At 42.1% G+C, this 27,851-nt stretch overlaps 1 protein-coding gene across 1 annotated transcript in view; it reads left to right on the forward strand.

The window, feature by feature from the left end:
- SUSD4 (sushi domain containing 4) overlaps positions 1-27,851 on the forward strand; it is a 693,417-nt gene that overhangs the window by 339,482 nt on the left and 326,084 nt on the right. The window contains exon 6 of the mRNA XM_044060186.1: positions 20,577-20,721. Within this exon, the coding sequence (XP_043916121.1) occupies positions 20,577-20,721 (145 nt within the window). The remainder of the gene's footprint in view (positions 1-20,576; positions 20,722-27,851) is intronic.

Below are 27,851 nucleotides of genomic sequence, written 5' to 3' on the forward strand. Positions count from 1 at the left end.
TTTTGTACAAAGAGTATAGAACATATAAAAGGAGTAAAAATCAGAGTTTTACAATTGATGCAGCATACAGTAGTTAGAATATTGAGAAACAGTTAAACAAGATATTATACAACAAATATAGAATTTCTTGAACATAAATTCAAAAAGAAGTTTCCATAGACAAACAGGGTCATAAACTAGAAATCATAACTATAAACGTGGCCTAAACACCTGGTTCACAGTACTATGCACTAAGTGAAACTACACAGTACACCTGTGTTCTAGGGAATATGAAGGCCTGTCCTTTAGACAAGCCAGTGCTGTGCTGGCACTACTGCATACCTAGTCTCCAGTGAGCCATGTCACTTGATAACAGCTTTGATACTTATCTCACAATGGTTACATTACCATTTATTTATGAATACCGCTCTTAGACTTATAAGATGAGGATTCCAAGAGTTTCTTTTTTTCCCCAAAATATTAAGGGCCACCAAATTAGGCATTTCTACACCAAATTTCAGAAATGCCATCCATGGCGCACCCACCTTTAGGCACAACTAATGTGTCCTTGCACATTTCTATCCTAAAAAGTGATTTTATGCAAGAAATGTAATTTCAAATAGTGGCTGCAGGATATAGAACTGCACAATGTAACTTCACTTCCTGAAAGTTTGTCCTATTACTAACTTCAAAGTAAGAACTTTGTGTTTAGCATGGGAAATATTTCATCATATGTTTACTGAAATTCAGAATTTTTGCACCATTTGTAAAATGCAAATTATGAGACCTCACCTCATAAATAAATATGCTTTTCTTGCACACTTATATTCCAACGTTGGATTCAGTTAGGAAGTGAACTTCACAATAGCGTGTCAACAACTGAGTAATTAAAAGCAAGTAAACGCTAAAGATGCTGGATCCCTTGGAAGAAATACGGACCAGCTAGCTATAATACCACAGGGTATTACTTTGGAAAATATTAACAAGACCAAGATAATATTCCAGTACGGTAATTGTAATACTAAGAACATCATATATATGGCCAAATGTATGACCTGTCCGAGCTTCTACATAGGGAAAACAGAAAGAATGTTTAGACAGAGAATTTACGATCATACATATGCCATAAGGAAAAAAGATAGTACTGATGCATTATCTAGGCATATAGTTAAATATGGGGAAAGTCATTACTTTAGATTTGCTATATTAGAACAACTTAAGGAGGGACAAAGAGGGGGTAACTACAAAGCTATATTAGGTCTGAAGGAAGTTAGATGGCAGATTTTAACAGATGCCTCACCTGAACCTGGATTAAATGACTACATAACCATTAAACCTATGTTACAGAGGTTTATTTAGTGGATGCATCATAACACTACTTACTTATAGGATTCTTGTATGAATATATTACTACAGATTATATACTTGTTCACATTGTTGATTTAGATATATTTTTGTCATGTTTTTGTTTCATTTTTTATTATTTTATTTTATACAATTTATATTTTGTCTTTGAACAGTATATGCAAAATATTAATATAAGTATCTCCCACTAGTATTAAAATGATAGATATGAAAAAAGTGATGATTGTAGTAATCAGCACAATCATTACAACTATTATCGGCTGTTTTCATTGTCAGTACTGTAAATAGTATATTTCAACACAACTTATAGATGAGAGTCAATACTATGGATTTATATTTTATTTTTGATGTAGCACAATTACTGTAGTAAATTAGACTCAGTATATTATGAATTGTATATGACGCTGAAGGTTTTTTACAATGAAATGCATGTTTTTTATAATTAAATGCATGATTTTTGTATGTTTTTAAATGTGTATCACTTTAAATGAAGGATTGTAGTTCTTTTGGCGCCTAAAGTTGTATTTAAGAGACTGATTGACTAATTTTGAATATTCTGATGAAGTTCACAATATAGTGGATGAAAGCGCTAAATTTGTAACATTTATTCTGTGATTAAACCTGTGGTATTATAGCTAGCTGGTCCGTATTTCTTCCAAGGGATATAATATCTTTAGCGTTTACTTGCTTTTAATTCTTCAGTTAGGAAGTGTCATTTCGCACAGCCACTGCAAAATCATCTTTAAGATGGACTTGAACATTAAAAGTTCAGAGTATACAACACAGACCCATCTTCTTCTTCTCTTTCAGATATTCCCATTAGGGGTCTGTTTCCATTTCTTCCTGTCCTCTGCATATTGCTGTGTCACACCAACCACCTGCATGTCCTCTCTCACCATGTCCATAAACCTTATTTTAGACCTTCCTCTTTTCCTCTTACCTGGCAGTTCCATCCTTAGCATCTTTTTCCTAATATATCCAGCATCCCTCCTCAGCACGTCCAAACCAACACAATCTCACCTCTCTGACTTTGTCTCCATGTTGTCCAACCTGAGCTGACTCTCTTAATATACTGATTCCTAATGCTGTCCATTCTTGTCACACCCAGTGCAAATCTTAACATCTTTAACTCTGCCACTTCCATCTCTGATTTCTGCCTTTTTATCAATGCCACCGTCTCCAACCCATACAACATAGCTGGTCTCACTACCCTCTTGTAGACCTTCCCTTTCACTCTTACTTGTACCCATCCGTCACAAATCACTCCTGACACTCTTCTCCACTCATTCCACCCTGCCTGTACTCTCTTCTTCACCTCTCTTCCACACTCACCATTACTCTGAACTGTTGATCACAAGTATTTAAACTCATCCACCTTTGCCGATTCTACTCCCTGCATCCTCACCATTCTTCTAGCCTCCCTCTCATTCACAGACATGTATTCTGTCTTAGTCCTGCTGACCTTCATTCCACTTCTCTGTAGAGCATATCTCCACCTCTCCAGTGTCTCCTCAACCTGGTGCCTACTGTCACTACAGATCACAATATTATCTGCAAACATCATAGTCCATAGGGCCTCCTGTCTGATCTCGTCTGTCAACCTGTCCATCACCATCGCAAATAAGAAAGGGCTCAGAGCTGATCCTTGATGTAATCCCACCTCCACCTTAAATTTATCTGTAACTCCCACTGCAGACCTCACCACTGTCACACCACCCTCGTACATATCCTGTACCACTCTTACGTACTTCTCTGCCACTCCTGACTTCCTCATACAATACCACAACTCCACTCTAGGCACCCTGTCATATACTTTCTCCAAGTCCACAAAGACACAATGCAACTCCTTGTGACCTTCTCTATATTTCTTCATCAACACTCTCAGAGCAAAGATCACATCTGTAGTGCTCTTTCCCGGCATGAAACCATACTGCTGATCACTAATCATCACCTCCCTTCTTAACCTAACTTCCACTACTCTTTCCCATAACTTTATGCTGTGACTGATCAGTTTTATCCCTCTGTAGTTACTACAGCTCTGCACATCACCCTTATTCTTAAAAATAGATACCAAATCACTTTTTCTCCACTCCTCAGGCATCCTCTGATTTTCCAAGATTTCATTAAACAATCTGGTTAAAAACTCCACTGCCATTTCACCTAAACACCTTCATGCTTCCACTGGTATATCATCTGGTCCAACAGTCTTTCCAGTATTCATCCTCTTCATAGCTATCCTTACTTCCTCCTTGCTAATCTGTTTCACTTCCTCATTCACTATCCCCACATCATCCAACCTTCTCTCTCTCTCATTCTCTTCATTCATCAGCCCCTCAAAGTACTCTTTCCATCTGTTCAACACACTCTCCTCGCTTGTGAGTATGTTTACCTCGTTATCCTTTATCACCTTTACCTGCTGCACATCTTTCCTAGCTCGGTCTCTCTGTCTAGCCAATCGGTACAGGTCCTTTTCTCCCTCCTTAGTGTCCAACCTTTCATACAACTCTTCATACACCTTATCTTTAGCCTTCTCCACCTCTCTCTTTGCCATGTTCCTCATCTCCTTATACTCCTGTCTCCTAACATGTATATTTTGAAAGTTTTGTCCCAAAACAACACTAACCACTAAAGTTATAAGTTTGCACATTTAAAATGAGAATATTTCATTGTAACTTTAGTAAACTTCATCATTTTTACACCAGGTTTGCAAACCTTCATCTATGGTTCCGTAGTTTTCAAAGAGCTAGATATTCCTTGAGCGTTGGCTCACCTACTAGATTCATATTCAGTGATTATTAAACAGGGTCAAACCCTCACATGTCCAAACTCTTGCTTGTTGCTAAAGGTCAGCTCACCCAGCTCCAGACTTCATGTCAGTGCGCTCACCCAGCACCAGACTTAATGTTCAGTGCGCTCACCCAGCTCCAGACGTAATGTTCAGTGCGCTCAACCAGCTCCAGACTTAATGTTCAGTGCACTCACCCAGTTCCAGACTTCATGTCAGTGCACTGACCGAGCTCCAGACTTCATGTTCAGTGTGGTCACCCAGCTCCAGACTTAATGTTCAGTGCACTCACCCAGCTGCAGACTTCATGTTCAGTGCACTCACCCAGCTCCAGACTTCATGTTCAGTGCACTCACCCAGCTCCAGACTTCATGTCAATGCACTGACCGAGCTCCAGACTTCATGTTCAGTGCATTCACCCAGCTCCAGACTTCATGTTCAGTGCATTCACCCAGCTCCAGACTTCATGTTCAGTGCGCTCACCCAGCTCCAAACTTCATGTTCAGTGCACTCACCTAGCTCCAGACTTCATGTTCAGTGCGCTCACCCATCTCCAGACTTCATGTTCAGTACTTTCTGTTAAGGAGCAGCCCTTGCATCTCCCAGGTTTATGGTCAGTATTCATTTTCCAGGATCATCTACCCACCTTCTGAGCTTATGTTCATTGTTCATTTCCCAAGGCCACCCCCATCTCACAAGTTCATCTTCAGTGTTTCCTAACAGTGTTACCCTTCCTGTCTATTGTATCCATGATCATCACTTATCCTTTAAAGGGTGACAAAATGAGTAGTGGTTAGACAAGGTCTAAATCTATTCCTCATTTAGATTTCCTGTCTTTGTGATGATCATGATATTCAACATTAGATCACTCTTGAAGTAGACTTAACTTTTAGGGTTATATCTTGCCAAATATATAACCAAATGGCAAGGGCGCCCACAGGCAGGTGCAAGGGGGTGCATTGCACCCCCCTGGAACCGGCTGGCTAAGAGACTTATTTTATATTAATTAAAAAATATATATGTCATTTTTTAAGGGCATATTTCTTTAAGAACACTCTTTGTGTCCAGTCGCACAGACTTGATTGTGACCAAGTTTCGTCTTCTGTGTTTGTGCAACCGATGGTTTACGTCTTCATCTTCTGCACCTGTGTGGAATCTGAATTCCAGAATTCGTTTGTACTGCAGACAAATGTACAAGTGAGAGGTAGGTGTGTGGGTGTGTGTGTTTAAGAGGTGTGTCTGTGTAAGAAATAGGTAGGTAAGGGTGTGTGGATCTAAGAAGTAGGTAAGTAGGTAGGTAGGGTTTTGTATGCATGTATGTATGTAAAAAGTAGGTCGGTAAAGGTAGGTGTATGTGTGTGTGTGTGTGTGTGTGTGTGTGTGTGTGTGTGTGTGTGTGTGTGTGTGTGTGCGTGTGTGTGTGTGTGTATAAGAGGGAGGAAGCATACTCCTCAGCTGTCCAGGTTTTTGCAGAATGTCCAGATTTTTAACCCATATTCCTCCTAAAAAGGATTGAAGTTGCTAAATAATTTTTATTTATTTATTTTTATTTTACATTTGTTGACCGGGCTAGTCTAACTGGATATATGTCCATTTTCAGTAGAGGCCCGGGGAGATAAGCTCCATGACACACAGATAAAAAATAGCAAATATCAAAAATAACATCAGTTGTATATATAAGGACATTTCTGGATAATACAGAAATTTTCAGAGAGGACAGAAATCAATACAGTGTAAAATGCAGGTACAAATCAACATATAGGTATAGTACATAATGAAAAAAGGAGGCATACAGGTTAAGAAACATACAAGTTCAGTACATAATAAAAACGAGGCAGTTTAATGTTTAGTTATGGTAATAGTGAGTATTTTGAAATATGTATCCAATGGGATAGAAATAATGAAAGACAGAGCGAAAAGGTGAAAGAAATTGTTATTAAGGACGATAATGTTTAGTTATAGTAATAGTGCCTATTTTTAAATAAGTATCCAATGGGATACAAATAATGAAAGACAGAGCGAAAAGGTGAAAGAAATTGTTAGTAAGGAAGATAGAAGAGTTAATGAAAAGAATAGGGTAGGCAGAGCATATTTTAGATAGAATAGATAATTAGTCAGGTTTAGTACAGGGGCAGTGGGAGTTACAGATACATTTAATGATATAATGATATAATGACAGACATTTGATTTGAAGAAGTCATATCCTTTAGAAAAATGCATACCAACACAAATCCTGATATTCTAGCAATGTTCTAAGTTCATGAGGACAATCTTTATAATGCATCCACATTTATTTTAGACTTTGTCCAGATTTCTTGCACTAAGAGGTTCAGGTGTGTGTATGAGAGAGAGTGAAATGCCCTAGTTAGAGTTATCAGGTGGAGTTTATTTTCGAGGAATTCTGAGCTTCAAGGGAAGAGAAGTTTACTGCTGCTCATGCTAAGTCTGCTTAAAATGTGCAGCTGTTTTGTTTTGCAAATGGTTATCACTATTGTGGTATAGAATTTTAAAGCAGTGTTAGTAACATAGCAGGTAGCATACTTGAATCTTGATGCAGAGAGCTGTAGGTCCTACTCCCACAGTATGTAGACTTGTATTTTAAGGGGGTAGGGTGCTGCAGTCCTGAGTATGTCCTCCTTTGGATGAGATGCCTAGTAACTATGAACCTGTTTTTCAGCTTGCCACCCATTCTCTATTGCAATATACCAGCTTACCATTTTAATGTAACATAAACATAAGCAATGTATTCTTCAAGGGCAGCAGGCACTGAATTTGTAGATGAAACACTAAAATATAAAGTTGTTTTCTAACAACCTCTTCATTAGTTTCAGATCTCTTTAATGTGGTATTATTCAGATGACGTTTGCTTCTGCAGAGATTGTGCATATTGACTAATATTGGTGGATTGTAATGACAGAAGTTTGAGTGACCTTTTATGGTTGAAATGTTCAGAATTGGGCAGTTTGTTATTATTGGCTCTTATGTTTTGTTTCATTGCTTACTGGAAAAATGTTCAAAACTATACATTTAAAACACACTCTAACACAAGGGATATAATTCAGTTATTATATATTATAATTAATACAGTCAGGAAGGTGAATAAAAGAACATTTGAATGGTCCTAAAATGTGCACAAGGGGGCCTATGATTTGAAAAAAGCAAAAAGGAAAACTTAACTTGCCACTGACCAGGTACATTTTCTTTGAATGTGGGTTTCAATGCTGTTTCAGTAAATGTGAGTTTCAAAGATAGAGAAGTTTTAATACTAACTCTGTTTTCATTGTAACACTATTGCTTTGTTTAGCAAATGTCTATCAGTGTTTGTGCTATACAATTTGAAATAAAGGTTGTAAATTAAATGCAGATATCTGTAATCATTGTAAAAGTAAAGCAAAAAACAGTATGCACACAGAGTTTTGAATAGTATTTATGGCACCTTGGGAGAAATAGCCAAGTAATGGGACCCTGGAATGGCTGTGGGGAGTGGGAGGGCTACATGAGGGGGCTGAGTGGGGAGGCTGTGAGTTTGCACTTCCCTGCAGAAAGTCCCGTGGGCTTCCTTGCCAACTGGCTATCTTTTCAAAGCTTAAGGGCACCTTTCATGCCCTCTAACTGCCAGGAGCTCAAGCAGAGCTCCATATAAAACGAAGTTAAGTGCTAAAAGCTTCAGAGCTTTCTTGCTGCTGAAGTACATTCCTTCTGCAGACTTTATGGCACTGAAAGCAGTAATCCTTCAAGGCTGGGCAGATGAAGTCCCATGCTGGGAAAACCTTCCACTGTTTTGTTTTTCTGTGGAAAATTTCTGTTTTTTTTTTCTTTGAAATATTTTGCTTCTAACTAGGAAAAATAATGTTCTGTGAGTGTCATTACTTGCCAGGGAATTGTTACTTGTGAATGCTTTTATGAACCAGCTCTGTAAAAATCTGATTTTCTGACGTTTTTCTACCGTGATTCTACATTTTCATGTGTTAGGGACAGACTTTGTGGTTTTAAGGAACTATCAGTGAATTTTTCTAACCTCAAAACTTCTTTTTTTTTAAGTAAAGTTTACTGACTCTTCCAGGCTTTGCAACACATCTTTCTGGCTTCTTTCCAGCTGAAACTATGGTACAGTTACTGGTCTGTTTGGTTCCCCCTTCCCCAATCTGCAAGAAGAAGAAAGTTAGTAGGGAGTTGTTAGGTGTCTGATTGGCTCTTTCCCTGCCTCAGTGACCAATGGGTGGCTCTGCTGTGGCCAGACATAGCTGGTTGGACTGCTCATTGTTTTCTAAGTTCCAGACCAGAAATGAGGCATGTCCTCTGCTGCAGTAGGGATACCCTCTGTCACAGTAGGGGTGCCCTCTGCAGCTGTAAGGATGCCCTCTTTGGGCCAGGGATAATTGCTCTTGCCATTCTTGGTGGAAGGGTAGGTGAAGATCTGACACATAGCTGAGAAAGAGAGCCTGAGCCTGGGACAGTGTGCCTGCCTTGTGTTTTTTTAGGGAGTTCCTAAGGAAGAGAAAACAAAAAGCTAAAAACATGTTTTCTCCTGTATCAGTATCTATAGATAAAGAATATTTGCTAGGGAATTTCTGGCAGGAAGAGTCCACTCTCTTTCTGACACTGAATTTCAGCCAGAAGAGCAGAAATTGCAGCAAGAATGTGCTGCTTCTTGGTTTTATATTTAAGCTGAAGATTCTGATTCTATGAAACGTGTTCCATCAGAACTCCCTCCATCAGACCAGTCTTTTCTGATACTTTACCCAAAATGAAAGAGGTATTTCAATAGGAACAATATGAAATTCCTATTTCCAGCAAAAGTATTAGGAGTTATTACAGCTGGATGTTCCACAATTTGCAACTGTCCCTCCTGTTGCATTAGCCTTAGAGGATGTTTTCCTGACAGTTTGCAATTTACATGACAGTCAAACCTCTGCTCCGAAAAAGTCTGATAGGTTGTACAAGGTACTTCAAACCCACAAGTCTTGGCCAGTTACAGTGTGTTGAAAGGATGCAGGAAAAAGCTAAAGAGTAAGACAAAATATGAGAAAAGAAAAAAAAATGTAATCTGAATGGTTTGATGATGTCAGGATAGAGGTAAATAGGGGGGTCAATGGGAGATACATGCAGGTGAGGAGCAGTGGGCAGCAGGAGTACAACCACTGAGCCCTCTCTGCCCATGGCACTGCTTCAGATTGAAAGCTGGGAAGCTGAACTGAAGCATCTAAAGAATTGTGTACACTGTATTTTTTCAGACTTAAAACAAAGATGAGCAAGCCATATCAAACATGTATACTTTAAAACAATCACAAATTAGTATATGCTTAAATTAATAAGGAAGGTGAATCTAGTAGAACATGTGCAATCTCCTGAATTAACAAGTTGGGAGGGCAGGATACTGGGGGTTGGGCAGGGGCCCATACATGAAAACAGCCCAAAACCCAAGATATGCTCAAGCCAGTACTGGTTGCATGATATCATGCAGGGGAGTGGGTGAGAGAGTGCATTTTTTTATTTTGATATAGTCAGTGTTGAGTGTTGCAAATTTTATTTTTGCACTGTTTTCCAGTTAGATATTGTGCAGCATGAGAATATGCTGCAGGTACCATTACATCACACATAAAGCCACAGAGTTTTCCTGCTTACATTACTGCAGTACAGAAACCCACATGCCGCCAGGCTGTGCATAAAATGTATGCAAGCAAAGGGATTCTACTGTGTTATTTGATGGTCACATTGACTCATATTAGCATATCTTGCCTTCTGTTGTAAACAGTGCCAGCTGTGCTATGGGATGTGATCTAAATGTTGTCTAACGACTCACCTGTTTATTTTGTTTAAATCTTGATTGACAGCACACATTGCATAGAAAACAAAAAGTTACAACTTTTTTCCTTTGTACACATATGATTTTTGTCTTAACAATTATTCATTTTAACATTACATAGCTTGTTCAAGTCTGGCCTTCCCTGAAATATCACTCCTGCTGAACATTATTCTATTTGAAGTGTTACTAGTGATTCTATTTATTTCTACATAGTTTGATCCTTCCCACCTTTAAGTCTTTTATCTCCTTTACAGCATTCAACTCTTCTGTTACAGCTGGTTTTGTTTTTTTTTTTTTTTCCATTTCCTAGCATTTGTTTTTGACAGCCAACTGCATTAAACTTTGTAGGATGATTCAAAGTCTGGGTAGTTCAGTTTATATATCCCAGCTCAAAAGAATCACTTCCTTAGTTAAAATAATTAGTTCCCCCCAACATTTCTGACAGTCTATCAACTCATTACTTTCCAAAGAAATATGTTCCCAAGGACCTCTCGGTTTCCCAGCACAGCTCCAGCAATTGCTGTCTGCCTATGGAAAAAATTGTCTGAAGTCTACTTGGAGTATAAAAGATGACATATTTAAACACATGCAGAAATCCTAAACTTTTTAGATTTCGTTGCATACTCGAGAGCCATAAAATATCTACCCATTGTCATACCTCTCAACCTCTTAACACAGCAAGTCTGCACAAAGCCAAAAATAGTTGGCGGACAAACCCCCAAAAAGTAGGGACAAATTTTAAATATTACTCTCATAAACTTAGAAAGCTGATAGATTAAAAGGTATTATGTTATCCTGCATTTTCTGACGGATATGAATTCTAAAACTCAAATGTCTGTCATTATTTAATGAATTTAATCTTCACTGATTTGCCACAAAAATCCAAAAAAAACACAAATTTTATGAGGTTCAGACCAAAAATATTGGCAAAAATCTGGACATTCTGTGAAAGTCTAGATGGTTAAGAGGTACGCCCATTGTTTGTTTGTATATTGCCTTTCCATTTTCACCTCACAGTCTTTTCTAACATCTTCTGGTTGATTCCTATAGCTATCATGCATTATATGCCCTACTAATTACCCCTTTTTTAACCACAGCTTCTATTTTGGACTCCGCTATAAACTCAACAAGAACTGCTCTTTCATTAAACACTGCCATATCCCTTTCTCTATGCCTAACCTGGTAGGGAAGGTAGTCTCCAACCCACAGTCCAAACTTCTGCTTGGCCCCATCCCTCTTGATATCTTTTTCCTCCCTAGTTATTTGCTCCCAGTACCTTGGTTCCTTTGCTAATTTTCACCAGTAAATTCCAGCTTATCTGGCCTTTTTTTCTATGCTCCTACTTACAGTCACCCATATTGGTAAAATCTCTTTTCTCCATCCTCATATTGGCTTACATCTCTAAATATGTTATGCTACATTGCACAGATAATGTTCTGTATGGCTGGTACTGTTCTCCTAAACTACCTGCATCCAAAATCCTATTACCTGCCTACTTCTGAACTTCCCCTACCTCATTTCATTATTTTTTCCACTTTGATTTGTAGTGTCCTGCTTGTGTTATGTATATAAGCCTTAAGTATATATCTCTAAAGTATCCCTTCAAATCTTGTAATCCTAAACCACCTTGTTCTGTGGGGAGAAACAACTTATCCCCTCTTGTCTCTTGCTATCTTTCCCTTTCAAATCCCCCTCCAAATTCCTTCAGTTCTTTATTATGGCCTACAGCTTCCCGTCTGGTAGATTAAAATATGCCTGACCTGTATACAGTACCAAGGAGTCTAAAAACATTTTCACTGCTTGACCCTTACTATCCTTATCCATTGTCAAGAGCTTCCAACTTTTTTGCTTTTTCTATTATCCTTTGTTTAGTGACTTCCCACATATCCTCAGCTGTCAGAACGGAATTCTTATTAATTGAAACTCCTAAGTGCTTCATCTTATCACACTCCCATAAATGTGGGTATTGTTGAACAAATTAATGCAAGGGAATGTAGCTTACTGCTACAGCATGTGTTTTATCCTAATTTATTTTATAGATGGATAAAAATTGAAACTGTTTTAAAAATATTCCGCAACAATGAAATATCCTTTTCTGGATTTATCAAATACACCATAATATCCTCTGCAAGTATTTTTTCTTGAGTCCCAAGCCAGGGATGTAGTTCATAATACTGAAAACTCAAAATATTGAAACCTTTTTAGTGCAGAGGCAAGCACCCTATATTCCCCCTGTTAACTATATATACCATCTTATGGATCGCACAACACTGGAGTAAGGGCAAATTCCCTTTTTGCATATTTTGAGTTTTCAATATCCTGACTTTGAATAGTTTGTTTCCAGTATTGTGAACTACCGTCCATGCGAGTTATACCTTGAGTCTGTGAGTCCCTTATTTTCCTTACCAGTGGCTCCAGGTGTAAGGCTAATAACAAAGGAGAAGGAAGACTCCCCTGCCTGGTTCTTCTTTTTAAGGCCAGATGTCAGAAAAGACCCCTGTAACCTTGATTATTGCCTCTCACCCTTTATATATTTTTCTGATTAACCCCCATTCTGTCAGGAAACACAAATGTTGCAATTGTCCTACTCATAAAATCCTGGATAAATCTACATCAAGACCTACCTACAATAATGGGGCCTTGTTGCACTCTGCTTCACTTTGGATCATCATTGCTCAGTTAATCTTCTTACATATTTGTTTCACCTCCAGAAACCACATTGATCCATATGTAGCAGTTTTGGCAACACCTTAACCTTTCCGTCAGCTGGGATAAACACAAATACTTTATAATCATGGTTCAGCATTGAAAATGTTCTATATGGAGTTGGATTTAAAGGACCGGTGGCCTCTGTAGAGCCATCACAGCTTTCTTCCAAGACAGTGATACTAATCCTCTTCTTACTACAAAGTTTTGGTGTTACTATACAGGTGCAGGTCTAAAACTTCATTCAGCCATGCCTTTGTTTCACTGTACGCTAGATTTTTAAAAGGTTTGTACTCAGCATTTAATAGGTTCCTAAGTTCTTACTAAGCTTACAATCAGACAGCCCATCAAGAACCTCAACTTCATTACCCAGTAATGGTGGGAAGCTAACAGTGCTTCCTCTTAAGTCAGTTTTCCACACATATCCCAGTTGGAACATTGCAATCAGCTGCCCAGTTTTCCAGACTGATTTAAAAAATTATGGAAGTACACTGCCTGAAATGTAAGGGCAGTCTGTTCCAGAAAAGAAGAAAACATTCATTTAGGTACCCATCACTCCATCTGGTCCTGTTCATGTAATAATATAGGTTTAAGTATCTAGAGTAGGTGTTTGCTTATGACTGGTTCTGTTTACATGAAGGAATTCAAAGAGTGCTGGGTCATTCATAGCATGGAAGGCTAAGTGGTGATCACTCCTCAGGAGTCAGTATGATGCTGGGTAGAGGGATGGGTCTTTTAGTTGGTCAAATTAGCCATGGGTATACATTTTTGAAAAGATCAATAGCGTGTTTGGGCAGAAATCAAACCATATGTTATGTGGACCAATCTCACCAACATTTTTACTCACGGGTTCAGAGCCGAACATCGGCTCCAACTCAGCCAACTAATTTATTCTAGCACAAAGTCTCTAATTGGCTGGGCTAATCTGGTATCCCATGTAGCACTGCTCCCTAACCCCAGATCTCGTTTGCCGCTCATGTAGCTAGGACGTGGTCTCGCTTGGCTGTGGCTAAGTAGCTCTAAAACTTCTTTTTCACTTATTTGGTGGTGTTTTTCTCAAAAAGCTATTTTCGTAGTTAGTTGTTATTGTTGTTTGGCATGTTTTTGTGGTGTGAGTGATTTTTGGTATCCCTCTGTTCCCACGGGCTAGGCCCGTTTAAATTAGAGGACCTAGTCCTCCTTCTGTTGCTTGTTTGTCTTAATTTTTTTCCTGTCTTTAAAACAAGTGGGTTTATCGTTTCGGTGTGTGTATTGTCTCTCTAGAATCGTTTTACTTAGAGATTCTTGTCAGTGGGTGTTAGCGGTGGTTCCCGCCTTAACCGTTTGGCCTAAAGTCCTGTTGCGAATTTGTTTGTGTGTGCTAGCTGATTATGTCTAAGGAGCAAAGGAACATAAACCCTCTGGGTTTAAGAAATGTTCTAAATGCAGCTACAAGATGTCCATAACTGATGGACATTTGGTTTGTGTATACTGCCTGGGGGCTATACATTTGCAAGAGTCCTGTAGCTTTTGTCACGCATTCAGTCCGAGGGTGCTACAGGAAAGAAAAAATAAACTGATACTGAAGGGTCTTCTGAAGCCTTCCTTTAAGGAGTCCTTGGACTCTTCCTCTGGTCAATCTAAAGCAAAGTCCTCTAAGGCTAAGAAAAGGTCTCTGGCTCCATCTGTATCTTCGGAGCCTCCGGAGAAGTCTACCAAATTGGATTCTACCTCCTCAGCTCCTCTGTCCTCGGGGCTGCAGGAGGTAACTGTGGTTATGGAATCTGCTTCGGTTCCAATATTGTTAGAGCCCATTCGGAGCCGGTCTCCTAGTGTTAGACGTGGATCCCCAGATAGGAGATCACAGTCACCTTCCCTCTCCTCCTTATCCTCCAGACTATCTGATTTGAACATGGATAGGGTGGTCCAGAGGCTCCTGCAGTCGCCAGTGTTGGCTAAACTTTTTTCAGCTCCGACCCAGTCGGCTCTGGAGCCAGTCCCGATGTGTGCACCTATGGTTCCTCCTCCGAGCGCATCCTTGTCTTCGGAGCCGGAATGTTCGGCTCTGGGTGATGTTCTGCCAGCACCGATACCTCTTAAGGTCTTATCGGTGCCGACGTCGGCTCCTACCATGTCAGCACCGTCCTCTGGTTTCAGAACCCAGGTTTCCTCAGTCGGGCCTGAGGGGGATACTTTGGGACTCATGTCGGTTCCGAGCCTCCCTCTCGGCGCTTTGGCTCGAGGAACCATGACTCCGGTCATGGCCTTAAAGGCTGGGCGGTCCTCGGATTTGGGGGGGCCAGCCTTCGAGGCCATGAGGATTGCACTGGCCAGATCTGCAGTGGCATCACCCGGATCGGTCATTCCATTCCCTTCCACACCGTCTAGAGCCTCTGATGTCCCCCTATCAGTTGACGGCGAAGCCCCAAGGTCTGGGGATACCCCCATGAGCGGTGCCCAACTTTCTGAGGGCCCCTTGGAGTCGTTGCCTGTGGAACCCCCAAGAAAGAAGCTGTGAAAGAGGAAGCACATAGACTCCCAGGATGAGTCTCTCACTTCTGATACCGACCTCGAAGAGGTAGACGGGTCCCCAAGTCGTCCTCCGATGACGTCTCTTTCTCTGACATCCTGGAGATTTTGAGGCAGAGAGGTGGCTGGTCATCCAAAACCCCTTCTAAGGAGGAGTTGGTATTCCTCAAGGCCTTTGGGGCTCAATCTTCCACCTCCTGGGGGTCTCCACCCTTCGATGAGCTCCTAGATGTGATCTGTCAGAGGGTGTGGGAGACTCCTGACTCAGTGGAACCTGTACCAAGACACACTAATAAGCTTCTTTCAGCTCCCCCTGGGAAAGAGTTCCTGTCCAAAGAGGTTTCTGTGGATGCCATGGTGGTGGCGGCGGCGGCCACTCAATAGGAAGTAGCCTAGTCTTCCTCCTCCATCCATCCTCCTAACAAGGAGTCCAGGAGTATGGATCGGTATGGGAAGCGTACCCTCTCTTCAGCAACCTTCACCCTTCGGTCTCTGAATTACCTGTGTCATTTTACTCGGCTCCAGAGAGATCTCCTTAAGGAGTTAGGAGATACCTTGACAGGTAACGTACTTGAGGCGTTATCGCAGATGGTTAACGCCCAGTTGTCTACCCTTGGCTCGATTGTCAACTCATCCATGAGGCTCATATCTTATACAGCCGAAGGAGCGAGCAGGGCAGCTAGTTCAGGTGTGGCCCTCAGGAGGCAAGCCTGGATGCGCCTGTGTCACTTCGCAGAGGCCTTCAAGTCTTCCTTCACTGACGCCCCCTTTGATGGGTCCTCTCTCTTTGGGACCAAAGTGAAAGACACCCTCACCAGATGCGAGCAAGAGGGGAAGACTCTGTCTGCCGTTTGGGTCCATTTTTCCCTTCCATCTAGGCCTTATCCCAAGGCTCAGAGGGGAGGGAAAATGTGGTTCAAAAAGTCACAGAAGCCTTTCCCTGCTGCTCAAGGTGAGTCCCCCTCCAGAGGCAGAGGAGGGGGAGGCTATTCTGGAAGACGCCGCCCTAGGGGCAGAGGAGGCCCTCGCAACTCGGGAGACCGTGATTCCTTTCGCGGGCCCCCATATCATCATCCCTGATGTATTGCCTGACTGTGCTATTCTGGAGACAGTGGGGGCCGCATTTCGTTGTACCCAGAAGCCTGGGCAAGTATCACTCAGGATCGGTGGGTGCTTCGAATAGTTACCGGAGGTTATTCCATCCCCTTGTTATCAGACTTCCTGCCAGCCAAGAGAATCCCAGCCGTCCCACCCAGTCAAAGGGATCACGCAACACTAGAAATTTCAAAGTTGCTGGAAAAAGGAGTCATCCAACCTGTCCCCTCAGACCAGATCGGATTAGGGACCTACTCAAGACTCTTTTTGGTGCCGAAAAAAACAGGAGACCTGAGGCCCATCCTGGATCTCAGCCATCTAAATCGCTTCATTCCGAAGTCCATGTTCCGAATGGTCACCCTTCAGTCTATTTTTCCGTTACTGGGAAAAGAAGTATGGATGTGCTCCATCGATCTCAAGGATGCTTACTACCATATCAAAATGGACAGGGCATCCAGGAGTCTCTTACGCTTCCGGCTGGGAGCCAGTCATTTCCAATTTCGTGCCCTGCCCTTTGGTCTCACCACAGCCCCCAGGATGTTCACCAAGTGTCTGGCAGTGGTGACGGCTCACCTGAGACGTCAAGGATTGCAAGTGTTTCCATACCTGGACAACTAGCTCCTCACCGCCCCCACCAGGCATCTTCTCATTCAGGCCAGAGAAACTACTATTGCCCTTTGCCATCAACTAGGAATTACCTTGAATTGGGGAAAGTCTGCTTTGCTGCCCTTACAGTGTGTTACATTTATAGGCGCAGAGCTGGACACCATCCATATGCAGGCGTTCCTGCCCTAAGAAAGGATAGAGGTGTTGCAGGGTCAGGTTCGTGCATTGTTACCCCTCAAGAAGGTTCAGGCCAGATGGGTTCTACAGCTCCTGGGATCCATGGCAGCAACCATCATGTTGGTACCGCTAGCCAGATTACACATGAGGATTCTGCAGTGGCTCCTCTCTGCCCAATGGTCCTTCCAGGAGCTTCCCCTGTCCCATTTGATCCTAATCACCAACCGGTGCAAACAGGACCTCTGTTGGTGGCTATGCACCTCCAACTTGAACACAGGGAATCCGCTTATTCCTATGCCACCTGTTACCACGGTGACCACGGACGCCTCCCAGATGGGGTGGGGGGGCATTATCTTGGCAGGACGGTCCAAAGCACGTGGCAAGATCATGAGGTACATCTGCACATCAATGTTCTAGAGATGAGAGTGGTGTTACTGGCATTGCGGGCATTGCAGATCTCTCTTCCCCTAGGAACGATTGCTATTCACTCAGACAACATGTCCGTGGTGTGGTACCTGAACAAGCAAGGGGGAACCAGGTCTTATTCCCTATGCAGAGAGGCCATGCGAGTGTGGCAGTGGGCAGTGTCTTCCCAATGGTTCCTAGTGGCAACACACATTCTGGGGAAGGCCAATGTGATAGCAGACAGGCTAATCAGAGCTATTCTGATGCCTTACGAGTGGTCCCTGAACCGCCGAGTTGCGGATCAGATTTTTAACAGGTGGGGTCAGCCTTGCTGTGACCTTTTTGCCAATCCCCACTATGCCAAGTGCAGCAACTACTTCAATCTGATCCCCCCACAGGGGGAGTCACCCAGGGATGCTCTAGTCCACGATTGGCCCCCCGGTCTTCTCTATGCTTTCCCTCCATTTCCTCTACTACCAAAAGTGATTCAGAAAGCCATTTCCTCGGGAAGCAAGATGATTCTAATTGCCCCACACTGGCCTCGCCAAGTCTGGTTCTCCTTTCTTCATCAGTATGCAGTGGACAGTCCTTGGATTCTGGACCCAGCACCAGACCTGTTAACAGACATGTTGGGACAGTCCCATCCCTCCCTACAGACCCTCAGGTTGACAGCCTGACTACTCCACTTCCATCCTTAGTCAGACTTCATCGCTATTCACCTGAGGTGGTACACATTTTATCATCTTCTCATAAATCTTCTACCAGGAAGATTTACTCCAGCAAGTGGAAAAGATTTTCTATTTGGGCTCAGGCACAGGGACTGGATCCCTTCACTGCCCCCATCCCTGCTGTCTTGGATTTTTTATCCACTCTCTTTCAGCAGGGTTCTGCTCCTGCGACCATTAAAGTCCAGCTGGCCACTATTTCTAATTTTCATACCTCTTACAAACCTTCTCTTATGGCTCATAAACTATGCAAGGCCTTTTTGAGGGGCACCTTGTTAGTACGGCCTCCTGTGTCAGAACCCATCATGCCATGGGATTTAAATTTTGTCTTGCAAGCACTGACTTCACCACCGTTCGAGCCAGCTGCCACCTGTGAATTGAAATTTCTGTCCTGGAAGACTGCTTTCTTAATAGCCATCACATCAGCCTGACGGGTGTCGGAGATTCAAGCGTTGTCCATCAGATCCCTGTACATAATCTTTCATAAGGACGGGGTTTCCTTGAGACCTAATCTGTCCTTTCTTCCGAAAGTAACCTCTGCTGTTAATCTCAATCAGTCTATTGAGCTGCCAATTTTCTTCCCCCAATTTTCCAACAAGGCAGAGTTTAAATTTCATCAGCTGGATGTACACAGACAGCTTCGGTTTTACTTACACAGGACAAAACAACTTCATAAGTCTGACCAACTGTTCGTGTCATTTACAGAAAATAGAACAGGTTCTTCTTTTTCTAAGATTACAATTTCCAGATGGATTTCTGATTGCATCTCCTATGTTTATTCATCAGCAGGCAGAAATTTACCATTTCCCGTCAAGGCTCATTTCACCAGGGCTGTTTCCACTTCAGTAGCTTATCATTCCAAGCTATCTTTGGATGAAATTTGTGCTGCGGCCACGTGGACTTCTCCCCATACCTTTATTACTCATTACAAATTAGACGTGGCTTCTAGGGGCCCGGCTTCCTTTGGTTCCACTGTGCTCAGGAGTGTTTTCCATTGAGCCTCCCAGGATAGAGGTGCTGGGGACGCTGTCCCATGAGTAAGAATGTAGGCGAGATTGGACCACATAACATCTACAAGTTATGTAGTCACCATAACGTTTGATGTATGTGGTCCATCTCGCCTCACATTCTTACGTTCCCTCCCACCTGACCCCCTTCCTGGAGGATTTGGAGGCGACATTGGTTTCAGTACCCTTCGGTATTGATTGTTTTTTCTTTGCTACCCTGGATAGTGTTCTACCTTACTGTACTGGTGTTGTGCATCAGGTGTGATTATGGATTGCTGCAAACTAGATCTGGGGTTAGGGAGCAGTGCTACATGGGATACCAGGTTAGCCCAGCCAATTAGAGACTTTGTGCTAGAATAAATTAGTTGGCCGAGTCGGAGCCGATGTTCGGCTCCGAACCCGTGAGTAAGAATGTGAGGCGAGATGGACCACATACATCAAACGTTATGGTGAGTACATAACTTGTAGTTCTCCTACATGGAAAATAAAAATGTTACCACAGCAGACATAAAGCCACATATTGAGTTAAAGCTGAAATACTTGTTTCTGACTTTTCTGCTTGTATTCCCTTTCTCTCTCTCTCTCTCTCGCTCTCTCTCTGTCTTTGTGGTGGAGTCAGACATTTTTCCTGCTATTTCTTACACTTTCTGGTCCTTAATCTCACTGCTGACTTTTTTTTCCATTTTCCCTGTACATCTGCTCATTCCTGTGGTGCCACAGTAGTCTGATGCTGGCATTTGGCAGGTGGGTCTTTCCACTTAATGGAAAAAGTCCTTAATGCCACGTGTTGGTATGCCACTGCACTTCTGGTGAGACCATGGAATGAGGATGTAACTCAGTGGCAAGGGAAGTTATTTTAAGTATAAGGGAGCTAGAATTTGGATGAGGAAGAGCAGCTCACTTTCATGAGGCCAGGGGTGCAGTCACAGTACATTTGGCACATTGCATTTTTGTATGTCTGACTGACAAATCTGCTTTGTCATTCCTATTGCTGGTAACACAGTAGCAACTCACATGGAACCTCACATTCCAGCTTCCACTTAAGGGTACCTCATCTATGGTTGAAACTCACACCCAGCCCCCCGTGCACCCATCTCCTCTTGTGTCCAGGCCTATTACTTCAACTTGAGTATTCGTGGTTCCAGCCAAGCTTCTTTCTGCCATGGAGCTAACTACCTCTTAAAAATTAACCAAAACAAGGAATGTAACTGCAGTTCTTGGCCTGGTCTTTATCCATGCCATTATGCATACATTGTACATGACAGACACTGCTCACTTAATTTTTAAAGACTCTGTCCCACAAAAAAATTAATCTGTCTCTCTTTCCTCTTTCCTGTCATATTAATGTGATCAGTTACCAGAACAGGTCAATACATAGTACTGAGAAACACTTTTTTTCTGTTTTATAACAGATGAGTTTTGGCCTGACATTCAGGGGACCAGCCTGACAACATGGAAGATTGTCTCATTTACTGCTTCTAGTGTTCTACTTGCTCTTCTGTTGGTGATTTTCGTTAAAGTCTTCCAGATCAAATTTAAGGGACTGTGTCAGCCAAGGTATGTCATTGCTGTGTTGGAGATTCCTTATGAAATAAAAATGAAGTTTCTCACTTTTGATGATGTTTTGGTAGATAGCCAGATAACATTTTGAAATAGCAGCACCAGAAAAACATATGCAAAAATCTAAGACTTTTTTTTTTTTTACTTTGGTGACTTTTAACCCTATGCCTCCTGCCCATCAAGTCTTCCTTCATTCAAACAATGCCTATTTGTTCCCCTGCTATGGGGGCTCCACCTGACACTGGGAAGAGAGCTCTCCAAGAGGGGGTGCACCATCATTCAATCAGCTATTAGGGTGTTTTGTGCTCCTGCCACTATCATGTCAGTGAGAACATTTTGGATAGCCTTACCCCACCCCCTTTATTGAGAGAAATTTTAGAAACGCTTCAGTGTGGTGGTCCATATTGTCCTTCCGTTAAGAGTATGTGCTTCTGCTCACTCAGTTTAAAGGCTACCACCCATCAGTGGCTTGGTGACCCTAATTCCATCCCTAGGCTGCGCTGCTGTATCTCTGTCCTCTTCTGAGAAATAATGGCAGTATATGCAGATAGCTGCACCATTCACCCCCCCACAACCCCCTGAACTGCCCATCCTTACTGCCAGCATCATTAAGCACCTGAGCTAGTAACCGGTGTGGTCACCCGAGTGGTAATCAGGAATGTATTCCTCTATGCCACTAGCTTAACAAATCTAAAACTTGTCTGTGAGCTATAAACTGTTTGTTCTTACTCATATTTTAGCAGTTGATGAAGAGGGGACCACTAGATCCATTCTTCCTTGAAAAGTATGTTTCATTCTTTAGCTCTGGTTTGAAATAATGAGAATATTTTTGTTCACTTCTCTATTTTTTCTTTTCTTAAACTGCTTAGAGTGAAATATATCAAAAAATGTATACATCCTTCATAGTAGTGTGTACAGTGATTTTTGTATACAGACCTACCCCCGTCATTCACCCACTCATACACCATAACACCCTGTGATCATATGATCATTCATAAGCCATCTACTATGGCTTCTACCTTTCGCTTCATGATGCTTCTGAGTTTCATTGTTGCCAGTGACTTTGTGGATAGCCTTCCAGACAGGGGGCTTCCATTTTTATGGAATGAGATCTTGCAACTACCAGGAGGAATCACTGTGATCTGTAACACAGATGCTAGCCAAAAATCTGTGGCAGTTATTAGATGGTTAGGGTAAGCTGACATTATGATGGGGTGAACCTTTACCTAGGTTCTCTTTTGTACAGAAATGAGCTGTGCCACAATTGCCTGCTGTCTTATCTTCCCTATTGAAACATAACCATTGTGAATGTCTCCCTCTCTATATATATATATATATAGAGAGAGAGAGAGAGAGAGAGAGAGAGAGAGAGAGTGAGAGCTACTGCATATCTCTCCCTGGCTGGTCCAGGGAGGCAGCATAATGAATAATATCCCCCTCAGAAAAACACTTCCACTGGATGTTTAATCTTCCCTTACAGCAGTCAGATGCCTAGTATTTGTTTGCCCATTAACCCAGCTCTCTTCATACCTCTCAACTATACAGATTTATGCAGAATGTCCAGATTTCTGCCTCATATTTTTGGTCCATTTTTTTTTATAAAACTGTGTTTTTCTGACAAATCATTGAGGGTTTTAGTCAGAAAATAATAGACATTTGAGTTACTGGCTTCAAACCCTTCAGAAAATGTATGTTAATGCAAAACCTGTTATTCTATCAATTTTCTAAGTTTGTAAGAGAACTATTTAAAAAGTGTCCCTATTTTAGGGTCTTTGTCCCCCCATTGTTAATGGGGTTGTCCAGATTTCTTGCTATAAGAGGTTGAAACATATGTCTCGTGTGTCTTAAGTGGGAAAACCTCTGAGCAAGTATTGATTTATCATCTTGTTCCTTGAAGCAGAATAGGAATTTTAGGTGTTTTTCTTAATTTCACTGTTTGCATTACTAAGGACTGCACTAAAACTTGTGAAAAACAAACTGGAGTGTAAGTGATCTGTAAAGAAATAGATTCTTAGGAGTGTTAATCATGTTTCTGTTGTTGAGAGGGCTGTCTGCATATAGCCTGTCAGCCACTAGATGGCAGCATATGCCTAGGTATATAACAACCAAGTATGCCAGTACAGACGTTGCAGCCATGTGGTTATCGGTACACTTCTTCCCGAAGCTGGTTATTGTTATTTACCAGTTATTTTTTCTTTTTTAAACTTTCTATAACAATGGCTAAATGTTTATTATTAATCTTTAACTTTGGTTGCTGAGTTATTTTGATACCCAGTAGCAACGCCAACCAACACATAAGGTTACAAAGTTAGTTTTCACCCAGTGTCAACTCAGTGACAGTTTAAAAATGGACTTAACTTGGCTTCTTAATTTATTTAATAATAATAATAGAGTGAACAGTTTATAAGATTTAACTATACACTTCACCCGAAGTTAAAACACAGGCTGAAAATAGACTCAGGGGTATGAAGGATTTTGATGGGAGTACAACTTTCTCATTAAAACTAAATATTTAAGTGTGATCTCATTAAAGGGTTGGGACATAATCTGCATGTTTGTACTGAGCCAACAGTACTATCTCATTTATACATTGGTGGAGGTGGGTTGGGATCTGTGAAAGCACTGCCTCAGGATAAATATAATTAATTTGATCACCATCACTCACCAGAGGTATAGAGTCCACTATGAATAATAGTGTCATTTAATCACAACATGATTATTCAAACCCAAAGCATCTAAAACCTTTGGAGACCACTAGTCAAAACAACCCCCCCCCCCGCACCCCAAACTCTCTCTCTCTCTCTCTAGATTAATATATATATATATATATATATATATATATATATATATATATATTTTTTTTTTGTGTGTGTGTGTGTGTGTGTGTACACATACGTATACCAACTCAAGATCATACAAACTCAGATAGAAGGGAGAAAGAGGAGAAAACAGGACACTTAACCATCTTGCTCTATTTCAGGTCTCTCTCAGATGATGCTGTGGTGTTTTAGGTTTCATGTTCTGAGCATCACTCAGCTACCTGTTGATAGACAGTGAACTCTCAGGGTGTGCTCAAGACATTAGTAATTCATGGGGGGTTAAAACTGTGAATTGCTCTGTCTGTGAAAGCAACACATTTACTGTCATTTCATCAAAATGAAATGATCATGGGTAGGGGATGTGTGGATGAGAAACATGCTGTATACAGTGTGATGGTCAGAATTTCTTTTTCTTGATTATAGTAATCCCATCAGGGGAATACCTGTCAGAAAGCAATTAATCTGGGAAGAGAGTATTTGTGTGAAAGCAGCTATCTTTCTTTGATCACAATTCAATGATTACGGATGGATGGAGGAATGTGTTGTTATGATGTATGAGACAAACTGAATTCTTTACTGCAGAAGGAATTTGTTTTATTTGTTCACAATCATTTGAATCATTTGAATTGTACCCAGTCAAAGGGTAGTACTGTTGATGGAATTAACCTGTTATTGTCTGAACACAGTTGAATGTTCACATAGCTGAATTGTCAGAAGTACTGTGTTTATGCCAAACAAACTGAGTATATTACTGCAGGCTGAAGGACTTTTGCATAATGACTGTCAAACATGAAATGTATATAGTGAAAATGATATAACTTGAGTGTGGGATTAGCCTGTGGAAGAAAGTAGATGATTACAGCTTTCACTTGATTCCAGTAAAATGGTCATGGATCTATCTGTACTGTATGCCAAAGTACATTACTATAAAAATAATTTCTTTTATTTGATCACAGTAAAACCATGAGATATATCTTGTTAAAAAAAATTAAGTGTGTGGGACGGGAAGCAAAGTTTCTATGAAAACTTGTTATCACAGCTCAGATGTAATCAAAACTTGAACTGTTATGGGCATAAAGTGAAGTGTGTGTGTGTGTGTGTGTGTGTGTGTGTGTGTGTGTGTGTGTGTGTGTGTGTGTGTGTGTGTGTGTGTGGGCGTGTGCATGTGTGCGTGTGTGTGTCATGTGCTCACTCACACCTGCATGTTTGTATGTCAAACTAACTGAAACGCTTTATTATAGGCAAAGAATCTCCAAACATATCTAAGTAACCCCTTATGAAATGCAAAAAGAGTCAATTCTGGGTACATTGTGGGTACTGAGAGGAGCACTCATATCATATGTTAAAGACTGAAACAAAAGTGATTTCATGAACTTTTAATTATGCCCTGACATAGAAAGAATCCATTCCCATCAATGTACATAAAAACCTAAGTATCTGGAGAAACTACACCGAGGCAGAATTTCTTTTACTTAATGTCATTAAACTCTGGAGGTATATTCAGTCAAAAAATGCATGTCGTGTACGGTGGGAGAAAGTCAGGGCAGGATTCACAAAGGCTTGCACGGAGTGTAAGAGACGTATAACACTCCATGCAAGCCTCGCGATCCAGGAACAGCCCTAAACTCCGTGTAAGAGACCAGCTAAAACGTCTCTTACACGGACTGGGCGTGGACATGCTAAATACCTCACTTGCAGCCGAAAGGTATGCAAATGAGGTATATTAGCGATCCACGAAGCAGAAACCAGCCCGTGTAAGAGACGTTTTAGCTGCAGAAATGTACTCCATTGACAACTGAGTACGCTTCTGCAAATTTCACAACGGAGCCATGTCAGCTCCAAATAAAGGGTGCATATGTCTCAGGCAGCATGCCAATGGCCAAATATGTGGCCATTGGCAAGGTAACCCGATGCAAAAATAATAAACATATATATTTTTTTTTTCGGCAATCGCCGATGTTTAAACCCAGCGCAGCCCCGCGCAAACGGGCTGCGCTGTATAAAACATAAAAATGAAGGTTATAAACCCACAAATGTGGGTTTTATGCAATACATGGAATGACAATGCAGGGACCAGCAGACCAAAAACAACATGGCCACCGTGTAGTGGTTGCTAAGGGGGGAAGCTGAGTGTAAGAAATGTAACTAAGCATTAGTAGGCAATCTCATGTAAATGAGGGTTAGGATACTGAATCTCACAGTCACATAGCAAATGAGCACAGTCTGAGTAGTGTAAGAGATACATAAGGGGGAGGAATAGAGTAGGAGATAGGTGACATCACAGGGGGAATGGTAGAAAGAAATGCAGTTCATTGGAGGTCAGTGTAACATGACAGATGACAGACACAGATCATGGAAAGAGGAGTGCCACAAGATAAGTGTGGGAAAGTCAAGAAATGGAAGGTGTACACTGTTACTTAAACTAAAGTTTCTTGCTGGGCGTGCATACGCACGTGTGCTCGCCATGAAGCGCGTGTAGGGCAGTGTGCGCGCGTGTAAGGCAGACTGAGCATGTGGGAGCGTGTTGGTAGATGTTTAACACTGTTTGCGCTGGTGTGCGCGCGTGTAGGGCAGGCTGAGCATGTAGGAGGCTGTTGGCAGACTTTGTAACACAGTTTGCGTGGGTGTGCGCGTGTTTTAACCCGAATAAGTATATTCTGAACCGTGTAAGCACGTGTGCGCGTGTGTAAGCCACTGTAAGCGTGTTTCTGCTAGTATGCATGTTGCTCCCCCCTGAGGAAACAGAAAGGAAAAAGGAAGCAACAGAATTAGTACAAAGCTAGCAGGGATTACTGCTGAAGCTAGCAGGTGAAAGCAATTAGAAGCAGGCAATTACACAGACAGAATAGTAGCCCAGCCCAGCACTTAAAACTCTGCAAACAGTAGTGCAGGATGTTCCTCTTAAGAGACACTGCAAGACAGGAGTAAGCTAATAGAAGTGAAAACTGAAAAAGCTTCACTCAGAGCAGAAATGTTAGGGGCTGCCATAGCTGTCATAATGAGACATAGGCGACTTGCTGAGGGTGGTGACAATGCAGATGGTGCCAGACAACCCACATTGAGGAGACGGAGAAGAGTGTACAGGCCCAGGATCACCTACCACGGGTTACATGAGCTGGAGATAGTAGAGCGCTATAGAGTGAACAGAGAGCTCCTGCAGCAAATAGTTGAGCTGTGCAGGCCACGCCTCACACACAGAACCAACAGAGGGGAACCCATCCTAGTGGAAACCAAGGTATGTGTTGGCCTAAGAATACTAGCAACAGGTACCTTCCAGAGACCAACTGGCGATATGATGGGGATATCACAGGCATCAGCCTCCAGGGTACTGCACCAGTTCCTGGATGCCATGTCAGCACATGTCGGTGATCATGTATATTTCCCCAATGCCTGTGAGGTATTGGCCAGCAATATGCTTCTCTTCCAGCAAATAGCGGAATACCCTGAGGTAGTGGGTGCAATAGACTGCACGCACATAAGCATCAAAGCACCAGCCGGTGAGCGGGGTAGGGCCTACATTAACCGCAAAGGCTTCCCCTCCATCAACTGCCAGCTCGTGTGTGATGCCCAGGGCATAATAATGAATGTGGGTGCTGGCTGCCCTGGGAGTTACCATGATTCCCACATCTGGCATTTGACGCAGCTGTACCAGACATTTGCCAATGGGGACATCCCACACGGACACCTAGTGGGGGATGCAGGTTATGCACTGGAGCCATGGCTGATGACACCCATCACAAACGCACACACACCTGAACAGGAACGCCATAATGAGGCACATGCACAAACACGTAATGTAATAGAGCATGTGTTTGGGCTGCTGAAGTCACAGTTCCGGTGTCTGGACACATCTGGTGGAGCCTTGCAGTACACACCAACTACATGTACCCAAATTGTCATGGTATGTGCTATGCTACATAATATGATCTTGCGAAAACAGCTGCAGCAGGACCAGCATAGGGCTGGGCCAAACAGCTCCCCACCATTGCCAAGGCCATCACAGGCAGAGCGTGACTCGGAGAAGGAACAACCTGAGCCTGCCCCAGTAGGCAGAAGGAGGTGTGCCCAGTATGCCCTGGCCTTGGCAAAGAGGCAACGCATAGCACATACACTGGCTCAGTAGGAACCCTGGGAATGTTACCCCCTGTGACTCACTCAAATAATAACATGGATGCCTAAAATGACATGACCTGCTCACAAACATGTACAGGGAAGTGTAATATGCGCATCCGACAGAGGCAGCCCTGCAGCACCACCTGAGGCATGAATGCCATGTGTTAAGTAATGTAACACCATGTACTATATGCA

Source organism: Protopterus annectens, chromosome 1.part2 (genome assembly GCF_019279795.1).
Source record: "Protopterus annectens isolate FY-2018-M chromosome 1.part2, PAN1.0, whole genome shotgun sequence".
NCBI classification, from domain to species: domain Eukaryota; kingdom Metazoa; phylum Chordata; order Ceratodontiformes; family Protopteridae; genus Protopterus; species Protopterus annectens.